General features: G+C 49.0%; 7 protein-coding genes across 7 annotated transcripts; 5 read left to right on the forward strand and 2 right to left on the reverse strand.

The window, feature by feature from the left end:
• The first annotated feature begins 99 nt into the window (after positions 1–99).
• On the forward strand, positions 100–2,247 carry GGS22DRAFT_159148 (BPG-independent). Its single transcript, XM_047960749.1, has 3 exons — positions 100–374; positions 526–878; positions 934–2,247. The coding sequence occupies exons 1-3, from the start codon at positions 344–346 to the stop codon at positions 2,110–2,112; spliced, it is 1,563 nt and encodes a 520-aa protein (XP_047820830.1). The 5' UTR covers positions 100–343; the 3' UTR covers positions 2,113–2,247.
• Positions 2,248–2,461: 214 nt separating this feature from the next.
• On the forward strand, positions 2,462–3,843 carry GGS22DRAFT_159151 (eukaryotic translation initiation factor 3 subunit K). Its single transcript, XM_047960750.1, has 2 exons — positions 2,462–2,729; positions 2,976–3,843. Exons 1-2 carry the CDS (start codon positions 2,566–2,568, stop codon positions 3,514–3,516), a joined length of 705 nt encoding a protein of 234 aa, XP_047820831.1. The 5' UTR covers positions 2,462–2,565; the 3' UTR covers positions 3,517–3,843.
• A 186-nt stretch (positions 3,844–4,029) lies between these two features.
• Positions 4,030–5,600, reverse strand: GGS22DRAFT_159152 (programmed cell death protein 2). The gene is made up of 2 exons (XM_047960751.1): positions 5,397–5,600; positions 4,030–5,336 (listed from the first exon to the last, which is right to left on the reverse strand). Exons 1-2 carry the CDS (start codon positions 5,520–5,522, stop codon positions 4,119–4,121), a joined length of 1,344 nt encoding a protein of 447 aa, XP_047820832.1. The 5' UTR covers positions 5,523–5,600; the 3' UTR covers positions 4,030–4,118.
• An 861-nt stretch (positions 5,601–6,461) lies between these two features.
• GGS22DRAFT_187079 (FAD/NAD(P)-binding domain-containing protein) lies at positions 6,462–7,949 on the forward strand (the record flags this gene model as incomplete). The annotated part of the gene is made up of 1 exon (XM_047964541.1): positions 6,462–7,949. One exon carries the CDS (start codon positions 6,462–6,464, stop codon positions 7,947–7,949), a length of 1,488 nt encoding a protein of 495 aa, XP_047820833.1.
• A 586-nt stretch (positions 7,950–8,535) lies between these two features.
• On the forward strand, positions 8,536–10,401 carry GGS22DRAFT_120314 (uncharacterized protein). Its single transcript, XM_047958205.1, has 4 exons — positions 8,536–9,182; positions 9,243–9,574; positions 9,642–9,860; positions 9,926–10,401. Exons 1-4 carry the CDS (start codon positions 8,766–8,768, stop codon positions 10,221–10,223), a joined length of 1,266 nt encoding a protein of 421 aa, XP_047820834.1. The 5' UTR covers positions 8,536–8,765; the 3' UTR covers positions 10,224–10,401.
• A 1,959-nt stretch (positions 10,402–12,360) lies between these two features.
• Positions 12,361–14,172, reverse strand: GGS22DRAFT_120374 (uncharacterized protein). Its single transcript, XM_047958208.1, has one exon. The coding sequence runs from the start codon at positions 13,888–13,890 to the stop codon at positions 12,382–12,384; it is 1,509 nt and encodes a 502-aa protein (XP_047820835.1). The 5' UTR covers positions 13,891–14,172; the 3' UTR covers positions 12,361–12,381.
• A 296-nt stretch (positions 14,173–14,468) lies between these two features.
• Positions 14,469–15,583, forward strand: GGS22DRAFT_120368 (uncharacterized protein). Its single transcript, XM_047958207.1, has 2 exons — positions 14,469–14,610; positions 14,668–15,583. The coding sequence occupies exons 1-2, from the start codon at positions 14,565–14,567 to the stop codon at positions 15,510–15,512; spliced, it is 891 nt and encodes a 296-aa protein (XP_047820836.1). The 5' UTR covers positions 14,469–14,564; the 3' UTR covers positions 15,513–15,583.
• The last annotated feature ends 1,175 nt before the right edge of the window (positions 15,584–16,758 follow it).

Consider the following 16,758-nt stretch of genomic DNA (forward strand, 5'->3'; position numbering starts at 1 on the left):
TACAAGTAAGAATATAAATATCGAATGGTACGAAAGTATTCAACTTTTCATTTACATGTGCGTATCGAGGTATTTACGTATTTCTATAAATAAAACTGAGGGGAATAATAGTTATCGATAGGCGGATTATTGGACGGAGCATAGAAAATCCCCCCACCATAGGTGATAATCCATAGCAGCCCACCATCATGCGAAACATCTCAACACTTACAACTCCAGGTCACTGCGTCTGCAGAAAATAACTCAACACTTCTCTTCTTTCCCTTCCCTAAAACCTCTCCTATTGTTCAAATAGACTCACATTGTTAAGAAAGAAGAAATAAATATCATTAGAAGCATAATAATGACTACACCAAAGCAAAAGGCCTGTTTGAGTACGTCTAAACCTCCTTTCTCTTCTGCGTCCCTTGCCCCTCCTGCTCAGATATCTAGAGCTAGACAACCTGATTACTTCGTTTTTGCTTGCTACATCCTTATCTATCTCGAGATCTGCTGGCTAATCTTTTACGCCTTACGAACGTACAGTCGTGATTGACGGTTGGGGTATTCCCTCCGCCGAGTCTCCCAAAAATGGAGACGCTATCGCTGCCGCCAAGACCCCAGTCATGGACGAGCTTTCCAAGAGCACCACCGGTTTCACCGAGCTAGAGGCCTCTTCTCTCGCTGTCGGTCTTCCTGAGGGATTAATGGGCAACTCCGAAGTTGGACATTTGAACATTGGTGCTGGAAGAGTCGTATGGCAAGATGTCGTCCGAATCGATCTGACTATCAAGAAGGGAGAGTTAGCCAACAACGATGTTATCAAGAATGTCCTGGAAAGAGCCAAGAATGGAAATGGAAGACTTCATCTCTGCGGTCTCGTCTCCCACGGTGGTGTTGTACGTTGAATCGACTGGAAAATTCTGCGTTTTAACTGCTGACTCGGGTTTCTAGCACTCCAAACAAACTCACCTATACGCTCTTCTAAAGGCCGCCAAGGCTGCCGGAGTTCCAAAAGTCTACATCCACTTCTTCGGCGATGGCCGTGATACCGACCCTAAGTCCGGAGCTGGCTACATGCAAGAGCTCGTCGAAACAGCAAAGGAGATTGGCATCGGTGAGATCGCCACCGTTGTTGGTCGATACTATGCTATGGACCGAGATAAGCGATGGGAAAGAGTTGAGCTTGCCTTGAAGGGTATGGTTCTCGGCGAGGGAGAAGAGAGCTCTGACCCAGTCAAGACTGTTAAAGAACGTTATGAGAAGGGTGAGAATGATGAGTTCCTCAAGCCTATCATTGTTGGTGGCCAAGAAGCCCGTATCAAGGACGGTGATGAGGTCTTCTTCTTCAACTATCGATCGGATCGTGTTCGACAAATTACTCAATTGCTCGGAGGCGTTGATCAATCTCCTAGACCTGATTTCCCCTACCCTAAGATTAACCTAGTTACCATGACGCAATACAAGGGCGACTATCCCTTCGAGATTGCGTTTGAACCTCAACGTATGGGCAACGTGTTGGCTGAATGGCTAGGCAAGCAAGGTGTCAAGCAAGTTCACATTGCCGAGACGGAGAAGTACGCCCACGTTACATTCTTCTTCAACGGTGGTGTTGAGAAGGTCTTCGCTCTGGAGACCCGCGACGAGACTCAAGATCTGGTTCCTTCTAATAAGAGTGTTGCGACTTACGACAAGGCCCCTGAGATGAGCGCGGATGGCGTTGCGAAACAGGTTGCTAAGCGACTTGGTGAGCAGCAGTTCCCGTTCGTCATGAATAACTTCGCTCCTCCGGATATGGTTGGCCACACTGGTGTATACGAGGCGGCCATTGTCGGATGCGAAGCTACCGATAAGGCTATTGGTGTGATCCGTGACGCTTGCAAGAAGGAAGGTTACATCCTCTTCATCACTGCGGACCATGGCAACGCCGAGGAGATGAAATTCCCCGATGGCAAGCCTAAGACCTCTCATACCACTAACAAGGTTCCTCTCATCATGGACAACGCGCCTCAGGGATGGTCATTGAAGAAGACTGACGGTGTTCTGGGAGATGTTGCTCCTACTATCTTAACTGCTATGGGTCTTCCTATTCCCGAGGACATGACTGGATCTAGTCTCTTGGTTGTTGAATAGATAGCATGATTTCCTAGGGGGTTATTGTTGGGACACACGGTAAATAGGTGGGGAGTTGTTAGAATTAGAGACGGTTTGGAAGGCGTAGAGATACCAGTAGTATAAAATAACAATAAATATGGCTATTATAATGGACTTTGTGTTTGCTTTTGAGCTCATAATTATGGAATTCTTGTTCAGGTCTGATAGAGTGCAGAGTGAGTTAAAGCTTTGAGCTTTAATGACATAAGCTATTTTAAATACATATTTGCACTACTGAGGGGCTATGAAGTAATGAGGTATAACAAAGTACACTAGTCCCTCTATGGATTAGCGCGCACAAGCACAAATCCAAAACTTCTTCAACTTCGCCAACTTGATCGTTGCCCCACCAAAACCGACTTTTCTCCTCGAACCTCCATCATCATCGTGAAAGAACTCGTTTCGAACTAACATCGGCGAGTAACTTACAAGATGGATTCCGAAGACCCCCAGGAGCGTCCTGAGGAGATCACCAACATTATCAGCGGTCTCGAACGATACAACCCCGAGGCCGTCGGTAACCTTGAGGACTACCTGCGCCTACAATGCGAGAATAGATATACGGATTCTAATGCGAACCGGACGTTACTGAAGCTGTAAGTTTTAACTCTATTTTGTATAAGGGTTTTTGTTAGTTCTCGCGTCTTCGTTGGTTGGAATGATGAATTAATTCCCACACGTTTCCTATTACCTGACACACGGCAACACGCCGTTCGGATGTTTATTTATTTTGCCTCTGACCTTCCAAGTTGACTACGTCTTGCTCTGCTCTTGCTTCATCCCCCTCTCCTCTATACTACGAAGAACAGACTAGCTAACAGCATATATTCCCCCAAACGAAGGTACCAGCTAAATAACGACCGTGTTAAGGACGAAGTCATCACCAACATTCTCGTCAAAGCCCTAACATGCTTCCCGTCCCCGCAGTTCGCGCTAGCGCTCCACCTCATCCCACCGCACCTGATGGCGCCGAACCCGCGCGCGGAACTCCCTGAGGCCATCAGCAAGCTGCGCGAGCTTAACTCACAGTTACAAGGTGCACAGTATGCGCGCTTCTGGGCAACTCTGGACTCTGACGACCTGTATGCCGACTTGACGACGGATATCGACGGCTTCGAGGAGCTTATCCGCATCCGTATCGCTACCCTGGTCTCCCACGCTTACCGCGAGATCGAGCTGAGCGTGCTGGAGCAGTGGCTCGGTCTTGAGGACCAGGCTGCGCTGAAGTTCGTTACTGAGACTGCGGGATGGAAGGTCGAGGGCGGTGTCGTCCAGATCCCGAAGAACCCAGAGAACGAGGCAAAGAAGAGCGAGGTCCGCGAGGATGTTAACGTAGATATGTTCTCGAGGGTCATTCGTCGGGCTTGGGAAGAGACTGTTTGATTGAGCTATCGATCAGCCAAATCAACCAAATCCGTTTATCTCGCCTAGGTACATGCCTACTGGGTCAGGGTCTTCTGCGTCTGGGGAGGCGGTCATGGTCGAGGTCATGAATAGTGGAAAGGGGGCCAACGGAGTGGATTCGCGAACCAGCATTGGGAAAAAAGGATGGGACAAAACCTGTCTTTGGCGTTACGGGTGACGGTTCGGGGATTCTGAACTTGACTTGCTGGGTGTGCTGCTGCTTACTTATTCCCCACGACGGTTAGCTACACCTAGATGGGCCGTTATGAGAAGTGGGAAATGAATAAAAATGATGATATGAATGAATTTCTCGTGTTGATCCGTATTTGCGTAACTGTAATCTGCTAATTTTATCTTGGTCGATAACTTGACTAGAAGAGATGGTAATGTTTCCCAGCCCTTCTTGTGGCCTAGATTTAGAAATAAGCTGGTCCGGTTTACAGGTTGGATTTTGTGTCACTACCGAACCCCTGATGGAATCAGTATAGGTAAATATCTTGTTCATTACTCGATACGAAGCTCTCAGCTACTTTTTTCTTCTTTACATCCATGGATGCTTTTCTCAGTTATTCCAGCCATCATCACCGCCGCCCCGTCAACTCCTCCCACTGCACCCCAGCCCACTCCTCCACATACCCAACCTGCCCCTCCGCCACCCCCCGCATCTGGCAATCCCGCTCACATACACCCACGATAATAGTTCCCCAATCCATACCTTCTAGCGACAACTCCTCAGCCTCCAGCTCCGTAATCGCATGCGGGGTCATCTGCACCTCAAAAGTCCTTCCAGCGCCGCAATTCGTACACCGCGGGATGCCTCCCCCTGTCGTCGTCACCCCATTCCCAGGGCCGTTGCCTGGTGTCGCTACATGGAGTAACTTCCCCACCGTGTCCGTCTTCGAGTACAGCAGTGGCTGCCCCCCGAACTCGTACCGGATGGCCTGTTCCGGGTTCTGCGAGAGCCGGTCTGCGAATTTCTGGAACGTGGTGTCCATGGTCGACTCAAAGACTTCGCGGTCTTCTTTCCCGCCCTTGCTGTTGTCGGTCGAGTCTATGTCCATGCGCGTGTTTTGTGGGATCGGCGCTGGGGTTGGGTCGAGGGTCTCGTAGTCGGCTTCGGAGAGGTAGGATATGGGGTATGGTGACGGTTGCTGTGCCGCGGCGGGCCAGGGCTCGGGTGGGGTTGATGGGGCTTGGGTTTGTGGGTTGTTGAGGGAAAGGGTTTCGGCGAAGGTTTTGGGCAGGTCTTTTATCTCGTCTGCGGTTGTGGTTTTGGTTGTGAGTGATTGTGAGGCGAACTCGGACTCGGGTTCGGGTTCGGGTTCGGGTTTTGTTTCCTTGGGGGGTGCTGGGGAACTGCTGAATGGATTGATGGGGCTGGCGAAGGGATTGCTATTGCCGGACGAAGAGACAGTTGTAGAGAATGGATTTGCGGATCCAGACGGAGATCCCATTGTTTTGGCGCCGAATAGGGTCTCTCCTAGATTAGATGGTGGTTGCGATTTTGGTGCTTCTTCTTTGGGCTTTGGCTTCTCATCTTTCTTGTCCTTCGTAGCTTTCGCGGAAACATTCGACACTGTGCTACTGGGTGCTATCCGCACACTACGTAGAGTGCGAATGCTTCCCTCTCTTCGGCGACAGCTTTTGCGCCGGCATGAGAAGACATATAACCGCCGCTCATGGCCGGGGAAGCGTTCTGGTAGTTCACCATCTAGTTGTAATAGGAGGACCATCAAGTCCTTGCAGATATTACACCGCGCGAGTGCTGCTGACGGCGGGCTGCTTTCATCGAGCCATTCCTTTAATCGATGTTAATGTTATTGGATTAGAAGAAATAGAAACAGCGTAGAACCACATACAGGACGGCCTCCCAGACGACTTATTGTCTCATCGCCAGGGTCTTTTGATGCATATCCGAGGAGCACATTAGTCTCCGTAAACTCGTCCTCCTCTCCAGCGGAAGAGTCGCTATCGTATGGCGCCATCTTGAAATTTCAGCTTGAATTCTCTCCAATGTTGTCGCGACCAACTTTTTTCTTATCACAGCTTTGGAGGGGTTCAATTTGGTGGAGGGGCAGGAGCTTATCGATTTCGGTTTACAAAGAGTATGTGGTCTGTGCACAGAAATCATTTAAGTAGACCGGGATATGACGGATATAAGTGGGTCGCCTCGGCGACGAATGCTAATACTACCTGTATAACGTGAATAGGCGGAATATGCAACTCATCGGATATTGCTTCAGCTTTCAGGAGGCCTCTGCAAGCCCCATCGCAAATCTTAACTTTATACGTAAAACGAACCTCGGGCCACCGCTGAATGTTAATTCTCCATCTTTACACCTCCTTATTGCTCCCCATTTTATTATCCCGGGATTCTTTCATCGGGTTTCAATCACCGTTAATCACGATGTTAACAACTAGACAATGCAAAAGTCGCAGATGGTTGGATTACCCCATACTTCTATTCGCAATCCGATTCGAAGGATGGACATGTGTAAGTTCGGGATGTGACTTTACCCCCTGACATCGTCACAAAGCGTTGTTTTGGGTCGGTTGGCAAATCCTCGAACTTCATGAAACGGCCAAACTAAAATCCCGACAACGTATGATGGTTCATCTGTGTACGGGTTAAGAGAATTAGCCTACCAGGGATATTGAGGAAGCACAGTTAAACCCTTGCTTCGGTGGTTAGATTCCTACCGAGGCACCCGTTCTTGAAATGGCATCTCAGTAGGTACGAGTATTACTTCATGCTGTTACATACTAGGTATGTATACAGGTATTTGCCTACCTTTGTCCTAGTAGACCTTGTTCTAAAATCAAGCTGGCGCTATTCATTCTTAGTTCTAATATCTTCCATCGAGCCAACTCCCCTGGACCTAGCTTGTGAAACGCGCCATACTATCATTCATAATCTCGTCAAGATGAAGGATTCTAAGAAAGCAACCAGGGGCTCCACATCTTCTACTGACTTTGACGTTATCATTGTGGGAGCAGGAATATCGGGTATTAACGCAGCGTATTACCTCACCACCCAAGTCCCCGGCGCCTCATACGCGATTCTAGACGGCCGGACCCGACTTGGCGGAACATGGGATCTCTTCCGCTACCCGGGCATCCGGTCCGATTCCGACATGGTAACTTTCGGCTTCTCCTGGAATCCGTGGGATAGGGCCGAGAGACTAGCCAGCGGAGAAAATATCCGCGCCTATCTACAAAAGTCGGCGGAAACATACGGCATCGACAAGAACATACACTTCAATCGCAAGGTTCTTTCAGCCGACTGGGGCTCTAAGTCCAAATCATGGACCCTCGCCACGACGAGCAGCGAAGGAAAAGCATTGACGTATCGCGCAAAATTCATACTTATCGGTACCGGCTACTACGACTATTCGCAACCCCTGGATACCAAGATTCCCGGATTGGGCAACTTTGAAGGACAAGTGATTTACCCGCAATTCTGGCCGAAAGAGTTGGATTATGCAGGGAAAGATGTGGTCGTGATCGGAAGCGGTGCCACGGCCATCACCATAATACCTTCAATGGCCGAAAAGACCAAAAGCATAACAATGCTACAGCGAAGTCCGACATACATCGTGCCACAACCCAAAAAGCGACAGGAGGGCTTCATTGTAAGATTCATCGAATTTTTCCTATCCACAGGCCTGAAGTCGATGTTCAGGAGGACACGCTCCATTATCGCGTCTACGATGTTCTATAACTACTGCCTCAAGTCTCCCGCCAAGGTGAAGGCCCTCTGGCAAAACGCTATCACCAAACTACTACCAGCTCATATCGGCGTGAACCCACACTTCAACCCCAAGTACGGCCCTTGGACCCAGCGGGTCTGCGCCAGCCCTGGTGGGGACTTCTACGCTGCGCTGCGGTCAGGCAAAGCCAACATTATCACAGACACAATCAAGACCGTTACCGCGACCGAGATCCAGCTGGTCTCTGGGCAATCGATGAAGCCGGACATAATCATCGCGGCGACAGGACTGAAGCTGCAGTTCGCGGGCGGCATGAAGCTATCCGTCGACGGCGTCGAGATCGATGCAGCTCAGAAGTATACTTGGAAAGGGTCCATGATCCAGGACGTACCGAATCTAATGTTCGTCATCGGCTACGTGAACGCTTCGTGGACTATGGGCGCCGAGGTCGTGGCCCAGCACCTGGTTCGCGTCCTCGGCGAGATGAAGCGCCGTAGAGCGGAGGTCGCTGTACCTCGGCTCACGAGTACGGAGCCTATGCCCGAGAATGATGTGTTCCGTCTCTCATCTACCTATATGCAGACCGCGAATCGGATTTTCCCGAAGGCTGGGAGTGGCATTTGGGATCATAAGAGGAGTTATATCTGGGATATGCTCGATGCCCAGTTTGGGAGCGTAACGAAGGGATTGAGTATAGAATAAGGGCATTTGAGTGATTGGATTGGAGGGAGAATCGGAATTTCAAGGTAATGTTTTGGGAATTAATAGTAGTGACATTCGATTGCTTGGGAATATAATAATGATAATTAATAGTTCTTTTCACTAGGAGTAAGAATAAAAAGGGGGGAGAGTACGTACCTCAGGGGAAACTTTAGGTACCTAGTCGAAAGCGTTCAATGTTTATCTGTGGCGGTGGCTTTTCCACAAAAGCCGAGCCCGGAACGCGCCCCGAGAAAGTAAGATAGTATTCTTCTACATCGCCAACATATATCGGATTACTCGGTTCTTTCACAAAGTCTATAATCGGCACTGAATTTAAACGCGATGCGGATACCATATTGGTAACGCTAAGATATTGTGGATTAGAGTTGAACGGCGAATGCGGCACGGATATAACAGAACCCAATAGCGAGCAAATATGGAGTCGTAGAGCAAGGGAATCGACCAGGTTTCGAAACAGATGTTGGGTTTAGTCCACATTGTGTGCGTATTCTTCCTTATGTCAGCAACTTCGTCGGTCTCTTCGCGATTATCTACCTACTTGAGGTATCCGAGTCTATCGCCTATACTCTCTCGTCTCGTGCTTTCAGGAACCGGCTTCGGATGTCCGGTAAGAGGCGCCTGCAAGTCTCACTCTACAGCTATAAGTAGACACATTTGTGTCGTTCCATATTGCACGCTACGGTTACTATTTAAGTTATCCTTCGACCTGTTACCAATAACGGCCTCCTAGGACACTTCTCAAAGTACTGCTTAACATACCTCGGATCTTTTTTTATAACCCCACGACAGATAATAATGTCTCAGACACTACTCATTAAAGATATTCGTATCTTCGATGGTGAAAATGAGATCCCATCCGGTAGCGTGCTGGTGGAGAATGGCTTGGTCAAACAAGTATCAAGGGGATCATTGAATGCGCCTGACGCATCAACCGTCGTTATCTCGAAGCCCGGACATACGCTAATTCCTGGAATTATCGATGGGCACATCCACGCCCATATCGACGAACAGAACACAGTCCTAGGCCAGGCGTTGAAATTCGGCGTCACTACCGTCTGTGATATGCATCAGGAAGTCGAGAATCTTGCCGAATTGAGATCTCGCGCTCTCAACGATCCTAACTCCGCTGATTTCAAAACCGCGAGCCAAAGCGCTACCGTGTCTGGAGGATGGCCTACAGCTATTATTACAGCTCACGACAAATCTGAAGAGGTCCGTAGCTATCCGAGACATGATGTATATTTTTTGCCAAGACTTACACGACATATTTAGACGCTAGCTAGGGTTGCGACATGGCCGGATCTGAAGAATAGGGCTGATGTCGAAGCTTTTATTCGAGATCGTGTCGAAGATAAGGCTGATTACATCAAGCTGATGCATGAGGATGGTAACGGCTTGTCTGTGAAGCCGAACCTGCCGTCGTTGGAACTGCAGAAAGACATCATCGATGTTGCTCACCAGAACGGCTTACTTACTGTCGCCCATGCTACGAGTCTTCAGGGGACTTTGCAAATCTTGCGTCTCGGTATCGATGGACTAACGCACACTTTCTGCGACCAGCCACCTACTCAGGAGGTTATAGATGCGTATCTAGCTAACAACGCGTATGTTTTCTCCTCACGATTCTGTGGTTCTTCGATTAGGGATTCGGGAATTAATGTTCGATTATAGGCATTGTAACCCGACTTTAGTAGCGATCGCAAGTCTAACAACTGAAGGTCAGCGAGAGCAAGAAAGATATTCCAATGATCCTCGAGCCTCAAAATTCTTGAACTCGCAGGGCAAGCAAAATCTTTGCAAATGCATGGCGCTTGCGAATGACGAGTCTAAGGTAGAATATGCCTACCAAACCGTCCGAAAACTGAAAGCGGCAGGAATTGATATCATTATGTAAGTTTTAGCCGACGTTAAGGCCCTACCCGACTCCCTGTTCCCTGCTAACGCCATCTTCCCAGGGGCTCCGACTCTGCTGGACCGGCACTGGGAACTGCCTTTGGGCTTTCTGCCCACCAGGAACTAGCTACCCTTGTTGCTAAGTGTGATTTTACCCCCAAAGAGGCATTGATAGCAGGTACTTCGTTGGTTGCCAAGAGGTTGCGTTTGAAGGATAGGGGGAGGATCGCGGAAGGGTTGAGGGCGGATTTGGTTTTGATAGAGGGGAATCCTCTAGAGGACATCGATCGTACGCTCGACATTCGGGGTGTTTGGAAGCAAGGTACACTTTGCTCTACGTACAGTGGACTTGCAGCATAGGCGCCTACCTACCTAGATCGGTAGCGAAACGACCAGTTCTAGTTGAATCGAGGATGGGCAAACATTGTTGGCTCTCTTAAAAATGGGAGTCACCGTTAGAATTGTCTACCTAATTACCCACCTACCCATCTACTCACCTAGGTACCTATTGGCAGGTAGGTAGGTAATTAGGGAAATTCATCGGCGCTCTCATAACGATTGACTTGATCTTATGCTACCTACCTAGGTAGACAGGGTGAATATTCGGGGCCCCAATGATCTTCTAAAGATGGCGAGGCGATACAAGCCGACAAAGGAATGATCGTTGATGTGAACAATCGTGCTTTGATAGGTAGTGAACCTAGCGTGCCTTTAAATGAACCGAAACTGGTTCTTGAGGCTCAGTTTTTCTGTCCTAGGTTATAGTGACTGCATCTACTCTCCGAATACCATCATTGCTGATCATCTCTAAGGCTATACCACTCTCTTCCCTGGCGTACACCATTATTAAGTTGGTATTAATAACTTTATGGTTCCCTGTAAAGCCATCCCAAGCTGCCTACGGCCCCTGAGAGTTAGTCTTATTGCACATTGCATCACCAAAAGTTGCCCTTTCTAGCCCCTTATCTTCTACACCATCTCTTGCCGCTTTACTCAGTCGCTACTCATGGGAGGCTCAGCCCTTGCTCACAATAACTTAGGGGAGATATCAAAAATGTATTAGCCAAGTGAAATCTTTTCCCAAATTAAAGGAAATTAAATTGAAACGCATAACGGATGTGATAAGCGGTAAATAAAGTATGACATATCAGAAAATACTAGAATCAGAGGGCTTGAAGGTGATTAACTTGACGCCGCACGAACCATCCTGCCATCTTTTATAGTACGCCAAGAGGTGGCTGTGAGGTACAAAACAAAGGTCTCAGGGGTACCTAGGTACCTATATAGTATGCCGTGTGCTGTAAACCACTACAATTGTAGGGGACTTTAGCGCTTACGCTCTCTATTTTATAGCGGTCATCTTCCGAAATTTGTCCGTGATCCTAGCCCTGGAGGTATTCTTGGAACTGATAAACTTATCGCCGCGATTAGGAGGTACCTACCTATTATTTCATGAAAACAACAACACTTTCTAACGCGCTTCATGCCACATTACTAATGCCTCTTCTGCGCACTCTAACTCTACCATCGTGGAATGGCAGCTTCAACCACATCAGATCAATGAGCTTAGGCCTCTTTTTAACGTGCTCCGAATGGTATGTTCGACTTGGAGTACTGCACACACATGGGTTATTAGTTTTAACCAGTTACTACACACGCCATGTCTATAGATGAGATCTACTCTAGCGCATTCTTCGGAAATGCATTTCTTACTATCGAATAGCGATCGAATCGTAGCCCTAACCCAAGCTAGCTGTTCGTTTCAAAGACCTACAACAGCCAAACTGGTTAGGATCTCAGGCCCGTGTTCGAGATCGGACTTATTTTTTCTATGAAGATAAACGAAATAGGAGATGCACGACGCGACCGCTACCGTATGTTCTAGTCCAAGGGCAAATGCCATTCTGGGCGGGCGGGCAGGCACTGTTTCCCAGTCCCAAAGAAGAATCCAGCAGTAAGATCTAAGTCTGGCCCCTTGCATGACGAGAGCTGTAATTCCAGTGTCATATCAGGTAGGCTGAGCTTCACAGCCTTGAGTGCTTGAGGTTACATGGGTGGTTAGGTACCTTGGTGGGTGCGAGATAAAATGCCCATGCAGGGTGGCTTTTCTTGGCGACCGATCGGTAAATGAGTCCCTGGGTACCTAAGTATTCCACATCCGCATAACACACCCATCCATCACAGATACCTAGGTAGGTAGGCAATGCCGATCAATTCTTGATTCTAAGCTACCTAGGTACATGATGGGTTCCAGTCGTTACACGGAACAAATTACTGCGTCCGCAAAAAAGCATTTACGACTTGGAGCTGATGCTGGAATTGTTTACCACGATTGGTTGCATCCGACAATCAAGGTGCATGAGATGGCGCCTGCAACAGCGGGCCATAAGGCCGAATCCGCCAACTCACCAGTCCTACTCGCCTGTGGGAAGCACCAGAAAGAAATAATAAAGAACAGTCATAATGATTCAGCGTGAGGACTACATGAGCAAAGAGGTGAAAGTGGATGCCGTCCGTCTCAGGATAGACCAACACTGTTGAACAGTTCCCGCAGCACTTTGGACGCGTCCTCGCCATGCAAGCTTCCAGCTAGATCGTATGGACCGAAGTCAGACGAGGTGGCCTGCAGTTCGTCTTCCTCAGCGCCCAGCGGCTTCCAGGGCACCACGATGGGATTCTGAGGACTCGGATCGTCTAGATATAGGTTCGAGCCTGCCTCGTTGCCGTTGATAAACACGCGGCGGCTCATGTAAATTTCCATGAGATAAGGTAACCGCTCAATTTCGGGATGGTTCCGTATCTTCTTCAGCAGCTTCTGCGAGCGAGAGTAGATCTGCCGCTCCGCACTATCATCTATACCAATGACGAGCCGGCCAATGTTCGCCTCGGAATTAGGTCTGGAGTCGACAGGAACGATGTTCCCTTCCAGCGATGGTCGGATAACCTCGTAGACGTAGAAGAGATTGGAGAGACTGCGAAAATCCACGGCCCGCTCCTTCGGTGGTAGCATGTCCCAGAACTCGTTCCACGTATCATCCTCCTCTCCCAGGAGCTTCAAGATCTCATCGAAGGAGGGCATCTCGGATCTTTCTAGGGCCTCGAGGATGTAATCCGCTGCCGGGATGCCCCTCCTCGATGCTTCGATGTTCATTTGGGACGCCCCCACGCCCCTTCGAGCCAATTGGTGGAGGAGGTAACCCTGGAATACCTCGGCCATCTGTCTGTGTCGTTCGATCACGAACCGCATCCACTGGAGAGCATCCGGGAAAGTGCACGTTTGATCTTGGAGTTTCGACTGAACAGAGTGGAAATAATGAAAATTTGGTACATCTAGCCCGACCCGAAGAGTGACCTCGCCGGCGTTGGAAGTTTGTCCTCTGGCTCGCATCGTCGTGTCGAGTATTGTAGCACACAAATCGGCAATCACGGGGCAAGTGCGGGCAATGTATTCGGCCTCGTAAAACGTGGGTGTAGCGCAGATGAGGCGGGATACGTCGACGCGGCCGTTCGAGTCCAGGCTCGAACGGACCATGTCCATAGAGAACAAGCACATGCCTGATTGCAGACACACGCGGTCATACATCGACTTGCCGTTCTTGACGAGTCTGTCTTGCAGGGACTGAGATCCTACGGAGAAATGCAGATACTGGGATGACACAGAATCTTTAGACCGGAACTGCGTTTTCTGAAAGCTGGTTACCCCCTCGCTCTCTTTGACATGCCCTTCATACGGCGGTCCGCAAATCAGAGCCGTCTCCGTGATCTTCATCCATATCGAGTCCGCGTGTTCTTTGCTGTTGAAGTGCTTCGCAGCTTGGGATGCCATCTTATGACCCTTGATGGATGCCTTGATATATCTCTTTCGGTTCAGACATAGGGTCTGTGCTAGATCTTCTGCTGAAGCCAGTCCATGGCGTATGCGGACACCGGCGAGCTTTGAGGAGATTTCCTGGGAGTGACGCTCAAAATCAAGAAAAGACAGATACGCAGGAGCTTGGGATTTCTTCCGGAGATCGGCGAGCAACATTGCGGACGCTGGATGATACGAAGATGAACTATCAAGTACGTATAAGGAGGAACACGGTAGCACATATAATGGAGGACAAAGGGTCTGACTAGCCTCTGGCTGTAGAGACCACGAATACGAAATTGTCGAGTCCCTGAGACAGGATCTAGAGTCATATATGTATAGAGAACTCACTACCTACGTCCTATACGCTTTGGGAGGTCATTTCAGTAGCTGCCGCTATTGGCGTGACGACGTGAAACAGACAAAAACAAACTCAGCCATAACAACGAGAGCAATGGCAGAGCTAATTAGATAGATGGTGATTACTTTGTTGGTACCGGTATATTCCAAGAAGGAAGCTTTGGTGGCGCCTCATTCCGTCATGCGAAACAAACAAACACACAAAAGCGGGCGATGGCATGATATGTGGGAATGGTTGTTGAGAGAAGTCTTGAAATTGCTCATGCAAATGATCCGTCTCGTAATGGGGTGGGTATAGCTATCTGCCTGTCGCTCTTGTGTATCTCACTTTCACGATGTCGATAAGAAATGAAGAGAAAGAACGAGCTATTATAAAGATGGAATGGACATGAAATCTACTAGTAGGTCATTCCCACTCTCCATCAATCTCCTTCACAATACCAGCATCAGGATCAGACAATTCAAGCCTTCGCCCTCATTCGACTATCAGCATGTCGTCTCTTCGATTATTTCGAGGTGGTTTGCGTTCGACTCTAGGTATACCGGCCCCGCTTACTTTCATAAACTGAGCTGACTACCTGTGATACGATAAAGGTCAAACTCTGCGACGCTCTCTGAGCAGCCTGCCTAGCGTTCGCTGCAACGCTATCGCAGACGCCCAGCGTTCTCAACATGTACAGCGAATTGACAGCTTGCTAAAGGAAGGGGGGATCTTGAAGATCAGCCTTGGGTTTGAGGACGATGATAGTGTGTATCTGAAGAACCTCCTCCTGAGCCTGCACAGAGACCACGGCCATGGGCTCCCCATCACCCACAGCGCCTCGCGCGGCTGGTTTTGGGACGTCCGCCCGCTGGAGGGGGCTGGGGATGGCACGAGTGACTCGGTCGTTACTACTGCCCGCTCTGAGACAATGAACAACTTCCCCTGGCACACGGATTGCAGCTACGAGATATCGCCACCCCGCTACTTTGGGCTGCAGGTGTTACGTGCCGACCAGTGCGGTGGGGGCACGCTCTCGGTCCTGGATGCAAATTTGCTACTATCCGTCTTGTCCCCAGCAATAGTGGAATCGTTATGCAGGCACGAGTTCCGGATTACCGTTCCACCTGAGTTCATCAAATACGAAAACCAAAGCGAAATCACCGGCAGCGTGCTGCGTGTGGACGAGGCCGGGGCCAAGGTGCAGTTGAGATTCCGTCAAGACATCATGCACGCCTCCACGGCGAGAGGGGAGGCCGCGCTTAAGGAGCTTCAGAAGGCCTTGTCTAGCTCGAGAATCAGAAGTCAAGTTTTGGATCTAACACCCGATACCTTACCGCGAGGCTCCATTGTCTTGATAGACAACAGACGTTGGCTCCATGCTCGGAACCATGTACGGGACCCGAATCGTCACCTTCGGCGTGTACGGTGGGATGCGCAACCCTTTAACGCCATGTAGCTATATTCACGTTTCCTTTCTATCTCACTACTGAAGAAAAAAAGGGGGTCTTCACAAAAAAAAAGACGTGGACCAGGGAACTTCATCTCTCTTTACAGAATTAATGGCTTCAATTGAATGGGAGTGAGTTGTTGCTGAGGAATCAGGCCGCAGGCATGCCAAATACGTATGCTCCTCCCCGGTGAAGCACGTATTCGTTCATTATGTCTAGGGAATAACACGGAAGCGGTGTGTGTAATAGCACTGGCTTGTGACGCCTCGCTGTGACTGCGCTTTCATTAGGAAATTGGGCAGCGATTAGAGCTATACTTCTTTGGGTATAAGAGATCCTATATATCAAAAGTATCTCCATAACAACTACACCAATTCTTCAAAGGAGTAAAGATGTTCAAAATGATAAGGATTATACCAAATTTCAGTATATCGGCTAACCCTCGGAGATGGACTAGTTGCTGCCCGTTTCCCTACCTATCTACTATGTAACCTACTATGTAATTAAGGCGCAGTGCCGAAAGCACAAGGAGGCGTCACAGCCGTTACAGGTAACGCTCGTTTTGTGGCTTGTAACACCGTCACCGCAGTAGCTGCTATGCCGTACCGGCTCCATCCTACGCTGTGTCGTCCTTATAACCGCTGACTCCGCGTCTTTGATGCCTGTGATACCTTCAAGGCCTGAGTGCCGCTATATAGGCCGCGGTAATGTGACGGGTGACGACGTGAGCCGTACCGACGACAAGCGTCGTTTGTGGTAGCGAGTTACTACAACCAACGCAAGTTAAATTAAATCTTTTGAATAAATCACAGAGAACTACACTGCAGGTCTCGAATATCTAGGTATATGCCTGTAGTCTTACTAGCAGGCGCGTTTAATTTTGCGTTGCTTAGCCACCTATGGGATTGCCGTCGTTACACACTGTGGTAACTCATCATTATCACCATGGTCATCATGGGGGACATATTCGCGATGAGCCAATTTCTCGCCGCTGCTTTAAGTAAGTATCAACATTAACCCAACCAGATGCAGTTACTTGCTGCCGAGTCTACCGAAACGTAACCATCGCATCGCACTAGACTTCGTTTTACAACATAGTGGAGTAGTGTTTTCCTCATCATAGTGACGAGATGGCGAACGAGCATTGAAATTTTCTATTTCCCCTCCCATTACAGAGTGTGGGCCATGAATCAAACATAAGCGGCCGTGTCTAAGTTTCCTAATAGGCAGTGACCTGAGTTTTCTCACGGGTTT

The sequence above is a fragment of the Annulohypoxylon maeteangense genome (assembly GCF_022496945.1).
Source record: "Annulohypoxylon maeteangense strain CBS 123835 unplaced genomic scaffold GGS22scaffold_5, whole genome shotgun sequence".
Classification (NCBI taxonomy): Eukaryota; Fungi; Ascomycota; class Sordariomycetes; order Xylariales; family Hypoxylaceae; genus Annulohypoxylon; species Annulohypoxylon maeteangense.